General features: G+C 43.3%; 1 protein-coding gene across 1 annotated transcript; it reads right to left on the reverse strand.

Moving 5' to 3' along the window:
• Nucleotides 1-15: 15 nt before the first annotated feature.
• LOC104923164 (putative methyltransferase NSUN7) lies at nucleotides 16-18,326 on the reverse strand. Its single transcript, XM_019261723.2, has 14 exons — nucleotides 18,109-18,326; nucleotides 17,287-17,378; nucleotides 17,048-17,188; nucleotides 16,440-16,625; nucleotides 14,665-14,723; nucleotides 12,824-12,960; nucleotides 12,571-12,723; nucleotides 11,691-11,874; nucleotides 10,287-10,500; nucleotides 9,654-9,797; nucleotides 9,004-9,105; nucleotides 8,684-8,801; nucleotides 4,279-4,402; nucleotides 16-1,079 (listed from the first exon to the last, which is right to left on the reverse strand). Exons 2-14 carry the CDS (start codon nucleotides 17,297-17,299, stop codon nucleotides 207-209), a joined length of 2,448 nt encoding a protein of 815 aa, XP_019117268.2. The 5' UTR covers nucleotides 17,300-17,378; nucleotides 18,109-18,326; the 3' UTR covers nucleotides 16-206.
• Nucleotides 18,327-21,440: the final 3,114 nt, after the last annotated feature.

The following is a 21,440-nucleotide window of genomic DNA, read 5'->3' on the forward strand; positions in this document are numbered from 1 at the left end:
GAGTCAAACGGCTAAATTAATGTTTATTTTGTCCAATTTATCTCAATGACTTTTATAAAGTGCCATCTTCTGCTGTGCAAATCATTCTGCTACACAGTGTAGACCTGATCATTTAACATTAGAATATTCATTAGAATAAAAAATAATTCGAATAATTGACTCGATAGTAGCTGTAGCTTCAGGATATTCTGATATTTGACATATTTCTACAGTGCAGGCAGAGAGACGGAGGACGAGGACGCAGACATTTGTGTGAGCTGAGAGTTGGATGCCCGGGACGGACGCTGAGAGAGAGGACTGTCCCCCCTGCTGTTCAGAGAGCTCGGGGATGGGAAGGAGATGGGTGGCAGGGTGAAATCCGCGGGCTTCTGCGTGACCCGCGTGACCCCCTCCGTCTTCGGTCTGACCGCCTGTCCTCTGGTCTTGAACGGCCTCTCTGGTTTAGCCGCGTCCTTCGGCGTTTTCTCTGCTCTCGGTGCGTTTTGTCTCACCTGCTTGGAGGTGGAGGCTGCAGGTGGAGCAGGACAGGCGGGAGAAAGGGCGCCAAAGACCGTCTGCTGTGTGCTAATTGTCGTGCTGTCACTTAGTTTGTGTGCTATGGCTGTGATGGGAGACAAGTGGCTGAAGGTTTTTGCAGAGGACATCAGTGACAGCGTGAGGCGAGGTATTCTCCTCGGTTTGACTTTCGTCCTCTTGTGATGCGACTGATTGACTTTTTTCTTCGTGGATTTCTTCTTGTGGCCTTTGGGATGATGCTTTGTCTTTTGTCGTTTGACCTTTTGCTTCCGCCCTTTAGGCCCTCTCTTCTTCTTCCCTCCCTTTCCCTCCTCATCTTCCTCCTTCTCCTCCTCGCTGCATTCACCTTTCCTCTCCTCTGAAGGTGTGGCCGCATCCCTTTCCGTCTGCCTCTCCTGGCTCGAAGGAGACGACGGTCTGCTGCTGGCTGACGCTGCTCGATTCTTCCTGCTTTTCCCCTTTTTAACAGGTTTGGACTGTTCAGGCAATATCCCACCCAGGAGGCCCTTTGCTGCTGCCCTCGCCAACACATCCTGGACTGTTTCCACCTTAGTCGGATCCGCCTTGGAAAAAAAAAGCAAGGGCAGTTTAAGATTTGATTTGGAGACACGACACATTAAAACAGGCCTCTGGGGAAGCATAGCACAGAGGAGATCTGTACAACAAAACATGATGGGGTAGAAATGAGCCACAGCTATAAAGTGAACCTGCAGAGAAGGAAGAGGAGAGATCGTAGGGGGGGTTTATGTCCCTAAAGAGCAGAGTGTGGGATATAATTCGAGAGGCGACGTCTCGCTATGTGAGGAAGACGATGGGAATCTATTCATTTAGCGGCTATTTAGTCATAAATCGATAACACGCCAACCTGAGGGGGGACGTGAAATTTCACGGCAATCCATCCAGTTATCCTCAAAACATTTCGCTAAAAAAAAAAAAAAAATCAACAAATGTCACCCTCGTGGCAGTGCTGGAGGAAAAGTCAAGAGATCATCAATATGAGTAGAGCTCTTCCTCCAGGGGCCGTAAACGTCTGCACAAAATTTCATAGTCATTCATCAGATAGTTCATGAGTCGGTGCCCTTCTATCATCCCACCCCTAAATCATAGAGGTATAAAACATGGACATTTATCCGTTGTGAAGCTGGAGGTGGTCGTGGGTGGAGCTAAGGCCACCTGTAACAACACCTACCTGTCAATCAAAGCGTCCACGCTCTTAATCCTGCATAACTTTAAGCCTAAATATAACCTGAACAGGTGAGTTGTATATAAATTCACCCTCAGTGCAGTTGTCATGAACGGAGAAATTAGCTACAGAGACCAAAACTGTTTTTTGTACCAGGCTGTAAACATGTTTATTTCTGCTTTTAACATGGGGACTTATGGAGACTGGAGCCAGCCTCAAGTGGACGTTTGAGGAACTGCAGTTTATGGCACGTTTGCATTGGCTTTACGTGACATCTACAGCGGTGAACTACTCCAATATTTCAGTCTGGACTGACCAACAGGAAGGTTAAGGTGAGAAATGTGAAGTGCTGTATCTGCACAGTAAAACAATGTCATCATCTGCAGTGAAACTTAAACCGTACGTCTTCCTCGTCCTCGTCCTCATCCGTCTCTGTCTCTGTCTGAATCTCTCCTTTAATCAAAGCTGAATGATGTTCAGCACGCCGCCGCTCAAAACACTTGAAGAAGCATCTTTTCTTCACTCTTAAGTGTTTAAGCCTTTACATTGTTTTTCATTATTCTTGCTCTGACAGCGCTCTACGCTTTAAGTCATTTATAAGCCTGAAAACTTTAATTACGCTGCCAGAATGAGAGTTTGCAGTAAAACACAGACGACGACATTATACCAGAGAGAAGCATGAATGATGGCAGCCTGTCAGACGTCTTTAACAGATTCAATATTTTAGGTTTTTGTTTTTTTAGACAGATGGTTTTAATGCATTTGCATGAATTTTCAGTTGATGTTTACATCAGTGCTGTTGTAGTCGAGATCAGTCTTGAAGCTCTCGGGCTCAGACAAAGAGGACTGTGTGCGGATGTCAAGAAATTGTTTGTCTATTATCTGATTCTTTAGTTTTTTTTGGAGCTTAAACTTCCTGCTGCTCTTTTGTGTTGCTGTTTATGGCTGTCACTCCTCCCCATGGCCCTTCTGTTCTGTTCTGTTCTGGTCTTGGTCTTCCACAATGGGATCCATACTGACTTTGCTCATCCTCCTGTAGCGCCACCACCAGGTTCACATTTGTACTTTTGGTGAAATATCTGAACAACTATCGGATAGATTGTCATGAAATTGGATTTATGGATCTCCACAGGTTGAACTGTAATGTCTGAACTTTAGGCAACAAAATGTTTTTTAACTAAATACCTGCAAAATCACTGTTATTCCCATCGGCCTCAGCTGCTGTTAAAGTTATAGTGTGCAATTAATGGGGAAAACAATAGACGAGGAAGAAGTCCAGGCTAAATTAGGATGAGTCAGTTTTGCTCAGTGCTGCAACTTTTAAGTAAGATAAAGAAAATATTTATCTGTAAAGAGTAAGAGATAGGACAGCGTAGCGCACGTGTTTTATTTTGAAAAACAGCTTTGAAAGCTTCAAATCTCTTATTTGTAAAAGGATTGTTTTGAATTTCTCTCATGTTTTTTATCTGTTATACTCGTGTTTCGTCTTATAATGAATCAGCTTTTTTTTTTTTCTACTTAAATCGTGTCAGAAAAACGTTCTTACTGAAAAAGATTATTCAGATTTTGGACACACATCTGCTTTCTTGTGTCTCCCTTTGATTCTTTGTTCAAAGAAATATTTCATGGAAACTTCTAGTTATCTCCCCCCCCCTCTCTCTCTCCCCCTCCTCTCTTTCCTACTTTCTTGTCTTGCTATGCTGCCATGTGTCTTGTTTCAGATCCCTTTAAATCGTCCTCCAGCACAGCTCGCCTGGTGTGGAGCCGCTCATCTGAGCAGCAGTTAACCAGCCCAGAAGTGTCAGTGTAAATGAATCCTCGGCTGCAGCTCTGATGTGATTTGACTCACTGTAAGAGTGAACGTCAATCTAATTAGACGTGATCATCATTGGATCTGAAGCTACTGCACTGACACTGGATAGGTGACTAGTACCTGCCACCTGTGTGTGTGTGTGTGTGTGTGTGTGTGTGTGTGTGTGTATCAAACACATTCACACATTCATGCAGGCACAGTCCCCTCCCTTGCACCATTTTTTCGAGCTGCAGGGGATCAAAGGAGCAGCATCTCATTTCCTTCTGTTGTATTGTTCTTTTTTTTTTTTATGAGTGGAGCAAGAGGGGAGAAAGAAGAAGAGGGTGGGGGCAAACAGACGAGGTGATGCAACAAGACTGGAGGGGTGGATGGAGGAGGCGGGGAAGGGTGGATGAAGGAACGGAGGAGAATTATCCATTCATCTCGGCTGTAAAGTACAGAAATGTTTCAGCGGCTCGGGCGTATTTCATCTTTAACTTGTCTCCTTTTTTTTTCTATAGAGGGTTGGAATAATGCTGCAGTGTGTGTGTGTGTGTGTGTGTGTGTGTGTGTGTGTGTGTGTGCAGACAGGCAGAGCCGACCGACCTCCCAGCAGACAGACAGTAAAAGAGTGCAGCCTCAGCACAACTGGAAGGTCTCGTCGCAAAGCAATCACACAAAGCACTCGCTCACACACACACACACACACACACACACACACACACACACACACACACACACACAAATCTCTGTTCACTCTCTCCGACCTCCACGTTTCTCCTCTCACCTGCCGGGACAGCCGTGCGATGAAGCAGCCGTTGGTGATCTGAGATGTTTCCAGCCTGAAGAACTTGGAGTCTGCTGACGTGTCTCCTGACTGAAAGTGATCGGGAAATATTGGGCCGTTTATCCTGAGAGAGCAAAAAAAATAAATACTGTTGAGAGGTATTACTGTAAACAAACATGAGGATTTGAAAAATACACCAAGGTAAAGTTACTTTGACAACCAAATACAGGAAAGTAACAGAAAATCCACAGATCAACAGTTCTTGTTGTGTTTTTACTGTAGCTGTGTGGATGTTGTGATGATGGAGCTCACAGCCTCAGGATAAAGCCTCGCACTGCCAGCTTCCACATCTGGCGTCAACATTCGATATGTTAGCAAATGTTTAAATTCAGTTTTGACATGTGGACATGACGTGACCTTGAGACACATTCATATTCTCAGTGACACACTCCTTTTGGTGCTTTGTTCGCTAAATTTACACTCAGTGCAGTTTTAAGCAGAGTGACCTTTATTACAGTATTAAAAAAAAATACTTCCCACAGTTTGATTATTCCAAGCGTCTAGAATTTGAACTTGTGGAATGATTTTTTTTTTAATACTTTATTTTCACTTTTTCACCTTTTTTTTACAGTCAAAACAAAAACAAACAAAAACACATACAAAATGAGTATACAGCGCCTGACCCTGTTACAAAAAATAACTTAAGTAAAAAAGGGGAAGACAAAGACTATAATTATGAGGATATAAACAATAAGCAAAGTCTTATGATACCATCAGGGATATGAATACAAAACAAAACAAATAACAAACACACACACACACACAAAAGAACTCTGAGAGGAGGAGCAAAGTGTTATTCAGTACAGAATAATACAGAAAATGAATAAATTACCAGTACCACGTAGGTGCCTGCTTCATATATTGGTCATTTAGGGTCTCATCAAGTAAGGCCAAAAATGGTTTCCATGTTTTCTCATAATAATTGGGTGCATTTGCTCTGCTAAGGCGAATCCGTTCCATCCTCGAAACAAAAATCATTTCGTTAAGCCACCTCTTAAAGCACGGGGATGATGGAGACTTCCAGTTAAGTAAAATACATGTTTTGGCTGCTACCATGCCTGTTTTGAGAACCTGCTTACAGTGGGAAGGGAGGGTTGAACCGAAAATCGCCAGGTTACAGCCCGGTTAAATATTTACTTTATATTGTTTAGAGAACCAGTAGAACATGTCTTTCCAAAAGCTGCTCAGTACTGGGCAGTACCAAAATAAATGAGAGAGTGAACCTTCGGCATTGTTACATCTATCACACATGGAATAATGCAGTCTATGCATGACTTTAAACTGAATTAGCCGATATCTAGAGTTTATAGAACTCTTCTTTATACTAGACAGGCTTTCCTCCCGTTGTTCATCTGACAGTGGAACTCCCCGTTCTTTTACCCATGTATCCCTGAGGTGGCTAGTATTCACAGGTGTCTCAAAAGCAGTAACGAAGCGGGAAATCAGATGTTTAGCGAACTTGTGGGATGATTAAATGAGTTTAATTTAAAAAAAGGTGAAGTGAAGTGAAGTGAAGTGAAGCTCTCTTTCTGTCTTTATCACTGGTGTGAAAAGCAGCTCTCTGGTTTAAAGTTTCCAGTGATCAAACTGTGATGTCACGGTGTACTGCCGAACGCCGGAGTACACTCTGACATCACAGCAGCAAGTCGAGAGGCTAAACAATCTTGTTGACGCCTGATAGGATGCTCTTGTAACTTTTCTACCATGAAATAACAGATCTAATATCGTGTTCATGCTCCATCGACTATAATCCGGTATAATCTGCTCCCCGTACGTCTGTTTCTGTAACTTTGTGCTCTGGGTATTTAACTTTACGGTACTATTTCACAGATTTTGTTGAAACTGGATCATATTTAATGGAGAAAATGTTTTCTGGTTTTCCCTCTGACGTCCGCCGGCTGTAACGTTCGCTCAGTTCATTAGCCGGGCTGCCTGGACTGTGAGCTGAGAGCACCAAGGGGGAGTGTTAGTGTTTGTACCACAGGCGTTTTGGACCATTGGAAAGAAGAAGAGGAGCTTTACAGGCCCGTGCATGGGGGAATGCAGACAGGGAGTAAAGCTGGTGTTGTGCCAGAACCGGAGCTGGGCAATGTAACTGGGCTCAGCAGCCTCTATGGACATGGAGAATGTGAGCGGGCAAGAAGAGAGAGTAAACGTGGGACTGACTTTTAGTGGTTGGTGAGAGCTTGGTGAAATAAAAAGGCTGAAAGACAGACGCCGAGCTGCTGTTGGACTAGTCAGTGATATCAGCTGCTGCTGTGTCGGCTTTAGTTCACCTTGCTTGACATTTGGTTGTTGGCAGCTCTCTTATACTGTATCTATACACAGAAACAGGCTCGTTACACACAGACAGACACAGTCCTCTCCATCCCATTCTCCCTCTGCTGATCATTAATTTAAGAATGCAGAAATTACTGTCTAAGTCGTGATGGAAAGCAACTTTTTTATTTATTTATATATATATGCAAGGGAAGCAGTTTTGTGGCAGTTTAAAAGATTAACATGTGCTCAGCATTAGCTGCTATTGTGCAGCTCTTTCTGGGAAACAACAGAGGCAGCGTGATGCTTCAGTTTACCCGTGAACACGGAGGTGAAACAGCTGCTGACTGTCTCAGTTCAGGTTGGTAAGTTGGATAAAAGAGCTTCATGTGACCAAATATAATAAGATTTCTTTAAGAGGGCGGATGGTGGAAAAAAAAACGAGTCGTGTGGAGCAGCAGGCGTGAAACAGCTTCTGAAATCTTCTCTACCCCGACTGTGGGATTAACTACTGTCCCCACGGCAACCGCAGCGGATCCTTTATACTGTCATCATCAACCGCGCTCTCTTTTTGCCACACACACACACCTGTACGCACAGTATACACTGTATATGTGGAGATATGAGATCAGATGGGACATTAGTCACTCGCTCAGACTGTAATTCTCAGAGCTCATTTTCTCACTGTAATTGGGTTCCTAGAAACAGATACAGACGTTACATGAGCGGTTATTAAGTTGAGCTATTTGTTTATGACAGCGGTTCCTAACCTTTTCTATCATCGAGTAAAGCCTGACGACCCCTGACTTATATATTTGATGAATATTCCATCTATATATATTCATTCAACAATAACAAAACAGAAAAAAAACTGTTCCAATAATTAACACAATAACTGCTGCAGAGAGTTTTTCAAGTCTCCGTCTCTATTATGCTTTTTTTTTTGCCATACAGACTTATTGGGAGTCTTTTTTGATAAATCCAGTGTTTTATTCTCTCTGATGCGTGGCCTATTTGGTTCAGTTTCTTTTAGTTTTCTTCACAGGAATGAATGAAATGCAGAGATAAAAGCCTGCTGCGTATATTCTTAAAAAAGTTTTCTTACACCCTTTAAAACAAGAACGCATCGTGAAGCCTGGTCTCACAAGGATCAGGATCCTCAGGTCGCGAGCCAGTGGTCTAAGACACTGTGAATTTAGCTCATATGTCTAATCTGTCTGACTGTATGAGGACTGTCTGAAAGCTCTTATCTCGTGTCTGCATGGTGCTGATGCATGTTTTGCAAATCATTACTAATGCTAACAATAAAAGGACTTCAGTTCACCCTCAAAGTAAATCTTAACTTGAGGCCGGCACACAAAAATTAAAGCCTTAATTAAGATTTAACATCACATGTACATGATTAGATAGTGAAAGTGACTGATGCGGGATTCGAACCGGGGCCAGCTGCAGCGAGGACTATAGCCTCCACACACGGGGCGACCGCTTAACCCACTACGCCACCCCCAGACTGATGTTTTTTTTAGCCATGTTAGCAGTGTGACATTTGGGATGGTCCAGACTTAAATAACCGATGGATTGCCGTTGACATTCATTGTTCCCAGAGGATGAACCCTGCAGAGTGTTTGTGATCCTCTGACTTTTTCGGACACTTTTAGTTTTTTTTAGCTCAATAACTACTGGATGGATTGCCATAAAACCTGATAAAGACTTTAATCTTCCCAAATACCTGCAAAACTAGTGACGTTCCCATTAAGAGCAGGTAACTAACACGCTGCAGTACGATTGTGAACATGCTAAACATTATACATAGTATAGTCTGATGCAAACATTAAAGCAGGTGAGCTCGGATTGGTTGGGTCGTGGAGGTAAAATGGCTCCTTTAAACACACCTTTCTAAAAAAAAATCTTTAATGTGTCCCCTGTAGTAGAAACAGTACATGAGTAATTCCTCATTGCATTTGTGGTTTGAGCCTGTGGATAAGTAATAAAATGTCTGACTGCATAATTAAACACTGGGTAGACAGAAAACTAATACATGCACAGCGAGGGAGAGCAGTGTGTGTGTGTGTGTGTGTGTGTTCACCTGAAGGGCAGCAGTTTGGGGTGAGTGTGTGTTTTCTCCAACACTCTTTTCACCAGCTGTTCATTTTCCTCCGGACACACTGAGCGCGTGCAGTAAACCACAGTCTGAACCTTTGGGACTGACAGACAAAGAAAAGGAGAATAAAACACACAAAGAACAATCCTCCGCTCTGTCCCCACAGTGCCGGCATCTTATCCGAAAGCGTACGCTGATGAAATATAATACAACAAGAATGCAATACGGACAATATCAGCTTTAACTCCCCATGCATCGCTCTGTCTATTAAGATGTTTATTCGATTGTTTCATTTCAGTACTCACAGGAGAGAGAGTGTGTTAGCAGTCGAGCCTGCTGGGTGGCCATCGTCTGTATTTTGTTCTTGGATACGGAACCTTGAGACAAGTCTGACAGCAGATCCCAGTCTGTCAACACAATGACACTCATTATGGCATATTTCATATGACCATCAATATTTATAGAATATTTTATTTCCTGTTTTTTCCCCCTCTGCTTCCTTCCTCTGTCCTCCCGTTGTTCCCAGGTTCAGCCCTTAGTGTTATCTCCTTGGCACAATTCTCCACGAGTGTTGACAGCTAATTAGTGTTAGTTAGGCTTGCATTAGGTTACTGGATGGAGGAGGGAAAAGGAAGATGGCTAGTTATAGAGAATTGTGCCAAGAAAAATCGCTCCGAGTGTTTCACAGCTTCCTGAACCGCATTCATCAATTAAAAACTGCAGACAGTCAATCACAAAATGTAATTATGACTCAGTAAATCTGTGTGTTTTCTGTGTGTCTCTTTGTTTGGTTTGTTTTATTCAGGCGTTTTAAATCTTCCACATGTGGAACTGACCTCACACGTGACCTCTGAACCGTTTCTCCATCAATCTGCAAACTCTGCAGACTCTCTTGAGGTCATTACCCACATTTCATTATCGGAAAACTTGTTTTCTTTGCCCGATGTTGACGTACCTCCATGCTCGCTGTGGATGGCGGGCACGGGGTCGTTGAGGGCGGAGGACGAACACCGAGGCAGCACCAGGATGACCTTTAAACGCTGGACGGTGGCGTCTCCTTCGTTCAGCCCGAGGAACGCTTCAGACAGTACTCGCACGTCTACAGTAGGCATGAATTAGCATCAGAAAAAGGCACGAGTGTGGACAGTGTGTGTGTGTGTGTACGCTCAACAATAATATAAATGCAAGACTTTTTGTTTTTGCTCCCCGTTTTTGCACATTAAAGGTTTACTTCTTTCAAATTGTGCTTACAAATTTGTTCAAATCCGTGTTAGTGAGCACTTCTCTGCACAGATAATCCATCCATCTGACAGGTGTGGGATTTTAAGATGCTGATTAAACAGCCTTACTATTGCACAGATGTGCCTCGGACTGGTTACAATAAACGGGCACCCCTAAAATGTGCAGCATTATCTTGAAAAAAGACATTTATTAGGCACTGAACTATGGCTTTTTCAAAAAAGTGGTACAGGTACCAACTTTCTGGCCCCCGGGAGAGCAAAGTCATGAGAAAAATCTGAGAGAAATGAAACTTTTGTGCACAGAGGAAGTCTCTTTTTTTTTCTGCACAGTCCTTTTTCTCACTCACTTTTAATGTCCATTTGTGTGAGCAGCTCTTTCATCTCTTCTATCTGTGAAGGCGTGTGATCGGCGCCACACACCAACACTCGGCCTGAGCGGGCAGCGGCCACCATGGCCACGTGAGCCGTGGTCATAGCAGAGAAAGACCCCGCCACCAGGACGTCGCCTCTTTCAAACACCAGGGGGCGTAACACACTCACTGCCACGCACACACTCCTGTCCTGCAAAGACACACACACACACGTTATTGTCTTCTTTTTCTCGATGAAACTGTACCGTCCATCCAATAAAGATAACTCCTTTAACTCAGTTACACAACTTTAAACTAAAGCAGAAACATTTTAAGACTGTTTGTGGACTTTTTAAACTATCAGGCAGTGATTTTTGTGCACTCCAATAAAGTGGACGTACAGAAAACAAATGTTCCTGAGGATCCACAAGTGAAGGAACCAGGAGATCGGAGGCATCTGAGTGCAGAGGCTGTCCAGCTAAAAGATTAAAGGAGTATGTGGAGTTATGTTGTTGGTGCACTTTATGGTTGAATGTTTAATTATTCTGCTTACTTTTTTTAAATTACAGAAACACTTTTAGAGGCATCTAGTGGTGAAGTTGCTGATTGCAACCAGCTTGCCTCACTCTCTCTTTCCAGGACAGTCCAGGGTGGCTATAAAATACGTGAATATCTAGATTTGTCTGTTCTGGGCTACTGTAGAAACATGGAGGAAGGTAAAGAAGGTATTGTTAGATATTAAAATCAAACAATATTGCAAACATGTTATTTAATTCTGTACATGTTCCACAAAGCCTGTAGATTACAAACATTAAAAGTCACTTTCTGCTGGGGCAGCAGGTGAAAATCCAACCTGAAGGAGCAACAGATCAGATCGATTTTCAATGTTTGATTATTCCAATCAATCGACTCCGTTTTCAGCATGTTTAGTGCACACGGCATGACGTTTTGTGAATACACCTTTGAGGATTAAAGCACAAGGCAAATAATTGGAGGTGTTGGAGCACAACAACAACCTGGGTTTGCAGTCAAAATGCATTCATACTGTACTGAAATGACATTACTGTTTTATCGGTTCATGGATATGAAGTTAGTGATGATTTATTGTCAGACAGGTGATGCCAACCATCATCTGTCAGAATAAGCTGAAGTAATTCAGATAATCTTCTTCCTCCATCACGTGAGGATAACTCAATGACATGAAGCCGACTGACAAATGATGGAGCCGCCACAGAGGTGGAGTATCTCCTGAGACTCGTGGACGTGTGGAAGTATCATGACAGCATCTTGAGAAGATGTCGATCTTCTCAAGAAAGCATGGTTCTGAGAGAGGAAGCGTGTTTCTCATTAGTGAGTTTTATTTAATTACACACTCTGGCACACACACACACACAGACATACCTGTGTGTTCAGCACATGTGTTGCTGTGAGGCTGCCGTGGCAGAGCAGAGCACTGAGCTGTTGGGAGAAGACGAGCGTGTCCGGACAGAGAGGGTCTCTGCAGAAAGTCGACTCCCCGAGCTCGGCCATGCTCTTCGCTTCACACACACCGGCTCTTTGTAACGCCTCACACACTTCGTCAACACTGCAGAGCAGAAACATGCATCACATTAGAGCACGTTTACAACAAACGCAGTGACTCGGATGCATCAGACGCCAAACAGAGGAGTGTTTCCTCCAGGCCTTGTCGGGTGAAAGGTGATGCAGGAGTTTAGTTTTACATCAAAAGCCACGGGAGCACTTCCCACCCTCGAGCTGTGAGAATGCTGAGCCCTCCTTGTCTCAGATACGCCCCAGTGAACTTCGCTGACTATTAACCTTGCACTGCGATCCTCCCCTCTGACACAGAAGCTGTCACTTTAAAACTCACAGTGCACCAGTCATTTTTATAAAGAGTTTAACACTGACATCATGCGCTCTGTAGTGTATGACATATAACACATAATCCCTGCTGGTTTATTCCCGAACAGACAATGCGTGGAGTCTGGAGTGTGCCACAAAGAAGAACAAACGGGGGGAGCCATCGAATGCAGGGAAGTCAGATAATTTAATAAGCTCATTACACTCTTAAATGCAGGCACTTAATGCTTGCAAAGAACATAAAAATGCTCGGACTGGCAGCTAAGCTGGTGTGCAATGAGCTTCTTTCCTCAGCCAGCATGTTTCAGAGCGCCACTGGAATAATTAGAGGCTTTTTTATAATGTTTGTTTCTTCTCTGAAATGAAAGGCAAATGGAAAATAAGCAGCAGTGACTCCATGGCTGTGTTTGTTTGAGTGTACCTGCTCCTGAGAGTATTGACCCATGCGTAAAGTGGCAGTTGTTTGGCTCTGTGTTGTTTGGACCTGACAGGATCAGACAGAAAACAGGAGATGCTCTGCAGACTCTGTTTCACTCTGCAGCGAGCTAGAGACGCTGCCAGCTTGATTTTACACCTGTAAACAAACAAACACACACGCCTGTATGACAGATTTTCACCTTCAGGTTTAAAAACAACAATTTTAAAAGTTCTTAAATGTTAAGAGTTGGCATTACTTCTGCAGACTGCTCTCCAGGTCCCTCACTTCCTGCGGACGCTCCTCCCCTTCCTCTGGTGAACGTTTACGCCACAGAAACTTTCGGTCCTGGAAGTCAAACAGCATCACCATCGCCAGCGGCAACAAGTCGCTGGACTGCAAAACATCATAACCATCATTTTTGTTAAGATTATATAATAACAGATCTCTTTTCCAGACCAGATATTTTGACTTTTGTAGCATAAATGAGAAAAAAAACATGATAGTGGTCGTGTTTCCAACAAAACCTCGCAGATTTTAAACAGATTTTAAGTAAATTGACAAAATTAAAGGCGAATGAATGAATTCCATAAACTACTATTATGTTATTATTGACCGATTAGAGTCGGTTAATGTAGATAAATAAACCAATTCTATAGCCGGAAAAAACTGAATTGGACGACACAACAGCATCAAGTAACTAAAACAACATTATATGTAGAGAAAATTATGTTCTCCGGCTGCTCCGCCTCAACTCTCTGTGATTTCCAGAGTTTCCTGATGGACAGTGAAGTAAACTGCTAGGAACTGTAGCTGCCGTTAGTTAACGTTAGCTCAGTTTGTTAGCTGGGCTGCCATGGAAAGAGGGATTTCAAGGCCCGTGGTGCAGAGAACGTATGCCGATGTCTTGCCTGGGCAATATAAATCAAATCAAAACAAATCAGATTTTATTTGTATAGCCTAAAGTCACAAAGTTCATTTGTTTTGGAGGGCTTTACAATCTGTACAGGGAGTGACACCCTCTGTCCTTAGACCCTCGGTTCAAGTGAGGAAAAACTTGCCCACAAAAAACCTTTAACAGGTAAAAAAAAGGTGGAAGAAACCTCAGGAAGAGGCAACATAATCAGGCATAGCAACTTCTATGGACAGCTAATGGCAAAGAGGATGAAAAGGACGGTGACGGAGGAAGAAAAAGAGGAAATAAGAGAGTGAGCGAGCAAGAAGCCGCCGGACACGAGTAAATCTAGGACTGACTTTTAGTCGTTGGTGAGAGCTTGGTGAAATAAAAGACAGACGCCGAGCTGGGCTGACTGCTGTTTGCTCATTTTTGATCATAAGTAATGTAATCATGACAAATACCTGTGTACAACCGTCCATATTTATGATATTTATGCGCTGTTATCCTGCAGAAATAACTACGCAATGCTGCTTTAATATAGAAATTGATTATTGATCACAGCTGCCTGCAGAAAAAAAACTAAAATCATAAGCAGATCTTTCCTTTATGGCCACATAAAGACTATCCTTCCCCTGCAGTCTTTCAGTTTGTGTGTGTGTGTGTGCAGGAAGTCAAATATGTATGTTGCAGTAAAAGCGGTGTGTGGAATTACAAAGAGCTGTGTGTCAGCTTTTATAGTCATATTGGGAGACTAATGACCTGTCAGCCTATTCTTAGTTTCACCCATCCCTCAACAAAGCCTTCCTCTACACACACACACACACACACACACTTGTGTGTCTCTTTGTCCATGTATGTGTCATTACACAGTGTTTTATAGTGTCATTTACAGTCTCCCCAGTTGCACAGTGCGTCTGCCTGCCTCCCGTATGCATCATTTGCCTCCTATAACCACCCCGACTACGTACAGATCTGAATACAAATGGCCTTTAACTGCATCCCCGTCTCCCCCGCCACCATTTTACCATATTCTGATGGAGCACATTCATACGGACAGCGAGAACACAGCTACTTTATTTGAAGACAGATAACTCCCAGACAGTTTAACAGTCGGTGTGTAAATGCTGAAGTGTTTTTAATCAGTTTTTTTTTCTTTTTTTTCTCAGTGTGCACCCACTCATGTCGAATCTGGCGGGACTCACGATATGCTGAGACGTGTGAAAGCAGCTGTCAGTGATCATGTCCTCCAGTAACTCTTGGTCTAGGAGAAAAAAACAGTTTTGTTAATGGAGGGAAACAACAACATTGTCCAAACATCAGCAGGATCAGACACACTGAAGCTGATGGAGAGAAATGTTAAAGGATCAGCCAAAATTACAAAAAGCAGTTTGCAAATTTGGAGGCATGCACCTCTGAGATCTCTGAAGCAAAGTAAAGCTCGTCAGCAGTGACTTTGATGGTGCTGTTTCTACCAAAAAGTTGTTTTCAAAGGGACTATTTCTTACATAGAAAGTCTGTCGCTTGTTCAGTAACAAAGACGTTGTTTCTGTTAAGAGATCTCCATCCTGGAAGTTTTAAAATAACATCGTTTCACTTTTTTTTGGCCACTTGGGGGCAGCAGAACACACAACATTGACATTATCGTCTCCATCCATCCATAACTGTAAGCACTTATCTTTATTGGGGTCGTTCACATTCACATTTGCACCTACGGGCAATTTAGAGTCACCAATTAACCTGCTAATTGCAAGTCTTTGGACTGTGGCTGGAGTATCGAGAGAGAACCCACGCAGACACAACATGTCACACAGAGAAAGGTTCAAACCAGGAACCTTCTTGCTGTGAGGTGACGGTGTTATCCACAGCACCGTGACCTATATTATCATCTCATAAAGTTATCAGGCAAACATGTTGACAAGCGGTCTGTGAAGGCTCTCAGTCGTCCAGAAAGATGACGTATCTTTCTGGGGAAACATCTTCGTGGATCTACAACCAAGTCTTCTCAAAAAAAAAGATGAAACAACAAACTTTATCTTATCATGCTTTGTCCTTTTCTTTTGTCTCCAACGACTCCTGAGAAAATCTGGTTCCTCAGTTGCTGCCATTTATCCACCAGCTAATCTCTAACCTTGTCTGTAAACCATTTACTAAAGGTTTATAAGTTTATGAGAGTGTCTTTGTTGCTGTTGGAGACGAGGTTGATGAGTGCGGTGAGTTCGAACCAAACCAATAAAGCTGCAGGTCATTAAAAAAAAAAAACGAAACAAAGAGCTAAAAGACGCCAAAACGCTCCGTAAAAGCCGAGGATTACTGCAGAGATGGCTACAAGTGACTGCTTTCACATGATGTGTATTTGAGCCACCGGTAATATGAAAATATTTATCAGTGCTGCTTTAAATGTCATTTTTTACTGCTTTCAGCCACACAGTCCCACAAATCCATTCAAATCCACTGTGGTGGCAAACAACCCCCGAGAGCAATATCTACAAACCTGGCCGAATAAAATCAAAAATATCTGCATGGCTAGACACCACCCTCCTCCTACGCGCGTGTGCATGTGTGTGTGTGTGTGTGTGAGTGTGTGTCTGTGTGTGTGTGAGTGTGTGTCCATGGCATGCACCCTCTTATCACCACACATACAGGCATCTGCTGTAACTCCAGCTGAATATAATTTGCAGTCACATGGAGAAATGAAATGTGCGACTTTATACCACTTAATCTACCGTCTGCAGTTGAAGCCGCTATTCAAAAGTGAATATTGGAGTGGACACATGCCGCAGCACCCCTGCTATTCATTATCGAGATAAGACTTCCTTATACGAGGTGGGTGAGGTCTAGCAGACGTAGCAGTGGAGTACATCAAATTAATTTCTCCTTTCCGGGGGCGGGCAAGAGTGTGAGGGACGACCTCAATCTCAGAACTAAATCTGGATGAGATGCTTGATCTTCCAACAAACAATTATGAGTGACTTCACACATTTGAGGGTGTTGAAGGCGAGCTGGTAGGCCTGTCTCTGTGGGGTTTCATCTCCAGTCTCTGTTTGTGTTGTGTCCGTCTTCTTCTTCCCATAATGCAGACGCTGTTTCGTGGCCGACTTCTCTGTCCGCAGCTGCTGGAAAATGGCGGCCGCTTGCAGGAAGGCCTGGTCTGATGGAGGGGGCACTGCAAGGAGAAGAAGGAGAAGGTGGAAGACAGAAAAAGGGAAGGCGGAGGAGGAGGAATTGGAAAGAGGAAATACAAGGAGGAAAAAGAGACGTCAGGGGCGGAGAGGAGGTGGAAAAAGTGTCAGGTGAGCATCAAGGACTTACAGTCACTGATACTACAGTTAAATATTTATTTATATGTTTGCTGTTTAGTCTTTTGGATTCAACTGGTGCGTACGGTTCAGCTATAGGTGACTGCAACCCGAGGCCACTCAGGTATATTCGAGAGCCTTGTCTTTCTTTTCACAATAAAAGCCCGGCGCCCATTGTCCACCGCTGATTTTTATCATCAAACAGTTTGTTTGATCTGCGTGCAACCACGCTTCTCTGACCGCCGGCCCGGTAACGTAATATGAAAATGTGCGAGAATCATGTCTTCACCTGTTGAAGGTAAAGATGAAAGGTGAGGAAGAGGAGGCAGGAATGAGAGGGGCTCTTTGTCGGTCTGCTGGTCTTCATGTGATGATGCGAGGATCTCCTCCTCCGTCGCAGAGCTCGTGTTCACGTCCTCACCGGAGCCCACTGTAAAGAGAGGAGGGGGGGCAGTGTGTGCTCATGTTACACACACACACACACACACAAAGCAAACAAACAAGAAAACAGCAGCGTAAAGATCTTACCTTTGTCTGCCATGCTCACAGAAACAAAACACTTGTCAAGCTCCTGTCTCTGAACATTTAAGTCCTTTTCTCTGCCTTGCTCTCCCGTCAGCCTGAAACAGACACCAAAACATTAAGTTCAGTCCAACCTGAGACGTGCAAATGTAAATAAGACGCATAGCGTTAGTCATGAATGACATGTGATCCATCTCCCAGTTTCAGTGAACGTGAGACAGGGCGGCCTGCAGGACGCTGTAGGTAATTGGGCTCCTCCTGCTGCAATTAGGCAGCCGGTCAGATACATCGGCATGAATAAATAATAGGCCGCCGTCCGACCCTGGACAAAGGTCCACCTCTCACTGACCTGCTTCACTCATCTCTGTGCACATCCTACACACACACATGTGAAGCATACATGCTTTGCAAGGCTGTGGTTCGGACTCAGCAGTGTTCAGGAGGACGTCACTTGACAAGAGGAAGAATTGGCACTTGAGGATTAAAACTCAAAGAGTGCAGGGACCAGTAGGCTCTAATTAAACTGGATTAATAGACAGAAACACAGACGGAGTGTAATCGGCTTTTACAGCACTCATCAATGTTTAAGCACAAAGTTTGGGATTGACCAGAAATGTGCAACGTGTCCAATAAGGCCATGTCAGTGCAACTGGAATAAATTAATGAATATCAAACGGCAGTGATTTAATGAGTGCGAAGCAGTTTCCCGTTCCACCGCAGGAGAGAGTCCACTTTACAGGAGCAGGACCGGGAGAAAAGAGCTACAGCAGCTTAGTGTAATCTGCATAGACGATGATGGGCTGTTTAAAATTGCATAGCGGGTCTTACCTTTGTCATTCAGAATCCTCCTCATGGGAGCGACACAGCTCATCGTCTCAGAGAAATGCAGCTCAAGCAAGTATCAAGGGTCTGACTATTAAAGACAAACCTGTATCTGTGGCCCCTCAGAGTCTCTTGTTTGCTCTGCGCCGGGGTATCATGTAGTGTCCCGGTGAATTGGAGCACTTCATACTCTCATCACCCTCTTTGTCACGCCTGGTTTTGCTTTGGAGCATGTCCCGAGTTTGGGATGCCATGGCAACAATATGATAATGAAGGAGGCCTTTCCTCTCTGAAGCAAAAATAAAAAATATAGTCTTAAAATTTAGAGGCTTGTGTTGTTATTGTAAGACCTCTTTTAATGACTTTACCTTTCTTTAATTAGTTTCATTCATTCGTTAATGTGCATGTTTGATTTCTTAAATCAAACCGATCACCTGCGCAGTGTGTGTGTGTGTGTGTGTGTGTGTGTGTTTTTGTAAGGATACACACCAAATATCATGCGTTGCATGTCAGTATAGCATCATATATGACCGGTTAAACTTTACTCATACTGTCATACTGTCTCCTCATGAGTGACAGCAGGGAGGCAGATCAGATTGAGATTGCCCCCTGCTGGCCACAGCACTGCTTCACAATGCACCTGCAGGAACAGTCGTGAAGATTTATTACCTTTTAGCAAGACAGCTGGCATTTAATTAATGAGAACTATTTGTACTCTGTTTGTTGCTTCATTTAGAACAGGAACTACATAAGATGCTACACCTTGCCAAGGAATGTTAGTGATGGTTTGGTGGAGTGATATGAGGTGAAGCAGCACTGAGGTGATGTATCATGTTTGTTGTCCTGGACATAAAAGTGACCAGGTCACACAGAAGAAGATGTTTTCCAACAGACAGAACGTAATTTAATTCAGTAAAAGTCAAGATCATAGTCAACGCTGAGAGCAAGAGCCGGAGAAGCTGTTTCTTTGAGTCAGAGTGAAAGAAGGTAAACACACAAATGAAGTTCTTTCAACGTCATCTTGAAAACTTAAAATCACTTTTATCCAAAGCGACTTACAGAGAAGGGAATCGTACACACTCACACACTCATGGCAAAGCCTTTGGGAGCAATTTAGGGTTCAGTATCTTCCCCAAAGACACTTCCACATGCAGACTGCAGGAGCTGGGGATCGAACCACTGATCGTCTGGTTAGTGGACGAGCCACAGCCACCATGAGACTTCAGGATCAGCAGCTGTCTATCGTACCTGCAGAAGCTTTGTGTGTTTCTGTAGCGAACATGCAGAATTCATTGCTCAGCTTGCTTAAAAGCTGTGATTACATTTGCTTTTTTTATAAATCAGTTAGTGTGTCACCATTTTGTATGACATATAGAAACATTTGGACAAAGTAAGTATACCCCGTGTACAACTAAAGACAACTCACATCAGCTGTAGAAGTGATCATCAGCTATCAGCTGTAGTGACACTATCATAGACACTAGATCATAACGTCCTAATTAACTGAAGAGATGCTGATGAAGAGACAAACAAAGTGAACCTGGAATATCAAGTAAGACGTAGTAAACTGCTGATTCAACACAGTCAGAGAACAATAAACAATGGAAACTGTGAGTGAATCAGGACATTCAATACACCTGTGTCAGCCGCACACCTGCACCTACTTCCAGGATGTGTGCTCCATAATCCAGCAGTCATGTGACCTCCACTTCCAACAGTTCATAATAACCCGCCTGATAAACTGAAGTGAAAATTGTTTTAAATAAATGCATCGTCACAAAGCTGAACAGAGCTACTACTACTTCCTCCGCCTGTCCACCCGTGGCGTGCAGTGACTGAGTAAAGTGAAGTTGAAAATCCAGCTCTATTGGTTCCAGTGATGTTGGCACGTCTCGTCCCAGCCTCTGTGTTGCACGCTGTATGGAAAACCCCATCATGTCATGTGTGATTCTGAGCTATATAAATAAAATTATGTCTCAACTTGATCACGTCCCACCTACACACAGCGTGATGTATTAGCCAAGAACTGCGTGAGAGAACTCGCTCTGACTAAGTTAACCTTTAAACTGTTGCCAGATTTAACAAAGGTAACATCGTCTGGCACGCCACAATGATTCTGACGGTTGGAACTTTTGGTTTCTTTTTTTTACCATTTAAAAATCAACTCTTACTCTCTGTTAATTAGCACAATCCCCTCTGAGTTTCTTCATATCCAGGGAGTTTAAAATAAAAAGCCTGAAAAACTGTGTGTGCATCCTCAAAAGGACTTTCTCTGCAGCCAAAAAGTCTAAATTGGCTCTAATTTGTGACATTTTGCTGCATATCGTTTCAGTTTTTCTCCTCTAGTTAAAGTTTTCTCTTCAGCAAAGACAAAAATCTTTTCTCCTCTAGTTAAAGTTTTCTCTTCAGCAAAGACAAAAATCCCCTGAAATCAAAACCTAAAACACATTCTTGTTTAATCCTGAGGCTGTATGTCCTGTTTATTTGATTATAATGCTCAGCTGTGTGTCAGTGAACGCATCAGCAGCTTATTTAGAGTGAAAACACACGTTTAGTTGCAACGGAAAAGTGAAAATGTGCATTAAAATTTGAATTAATACTTACTTGTTTGGGATTTCTACATTCTATTCAATGCTAATGATAACTAGCTATGTTAAAATAACTTAATTAACATCACACTGAACTAAAAAAAATAAATCAACCAAACCATAAATCAAACATATGTAGTGTCTGTGTCAGACCAACAGAGGGAAACATTTCACAGGGTTACAGAGATGCTATGCAGCTTTATTCCTGCAGTGTGTGTGTGTGTGTGTGTGTGTGTGTGTGTGTCTGTGTGACCCATTTCAAAGCCACTTATTTGTTATTAAGAATGTATGAAGACGACTCTTCATATCAGCCTCTCTGCCGCATGAACACTGCGCAGACTGAACTCCAGCACCCACACAAGCAAAGACAAAACCACACCAGCAGTAACGCACGATGAAGGAGAACACAGGGTTGGTTTTTGTAGTTTACAAGTGCCTGGTACGTTACAGAACTTGCCAGAATAAAAGCAGGAGGGGGGAGAAGAAAAGAAAAAAAAAAAAACCTCAGTGAGCTTTTTGGGGGCCAAATGAGCCTCACTTCTCCACGGGTGTGAGAGTACAGCTGGAGAGATTATCCCATCCAACACGCGTCATCAATGTCGCCTCACAACAGGGCTCCAGTTACTCCCCCCATGTGCTGTGTTTGTGTGTGTGTGTGTGTGTGTGTGTGTGTGTTTGTGTGTGTGTATTCAATAATCGGCCCGGTTGGAGACGGCGGGTCGTGCGGCCATAAGCCGTCCTGGAATTTTC

This window comes from Larimichthys crocea, chromosome X (genome assembly GCF_000972845.2).
Source record: "Larimichthys crocea isolate SSNF chromosome X, L_crocea_2.0, whole genome shotgun sequence".
Lineage (NCBI taxonomy): Eukaryota > Metazoa > Chordata > Actinopteri > Sciaenidae > Larimichthys > Larimichthys crocea.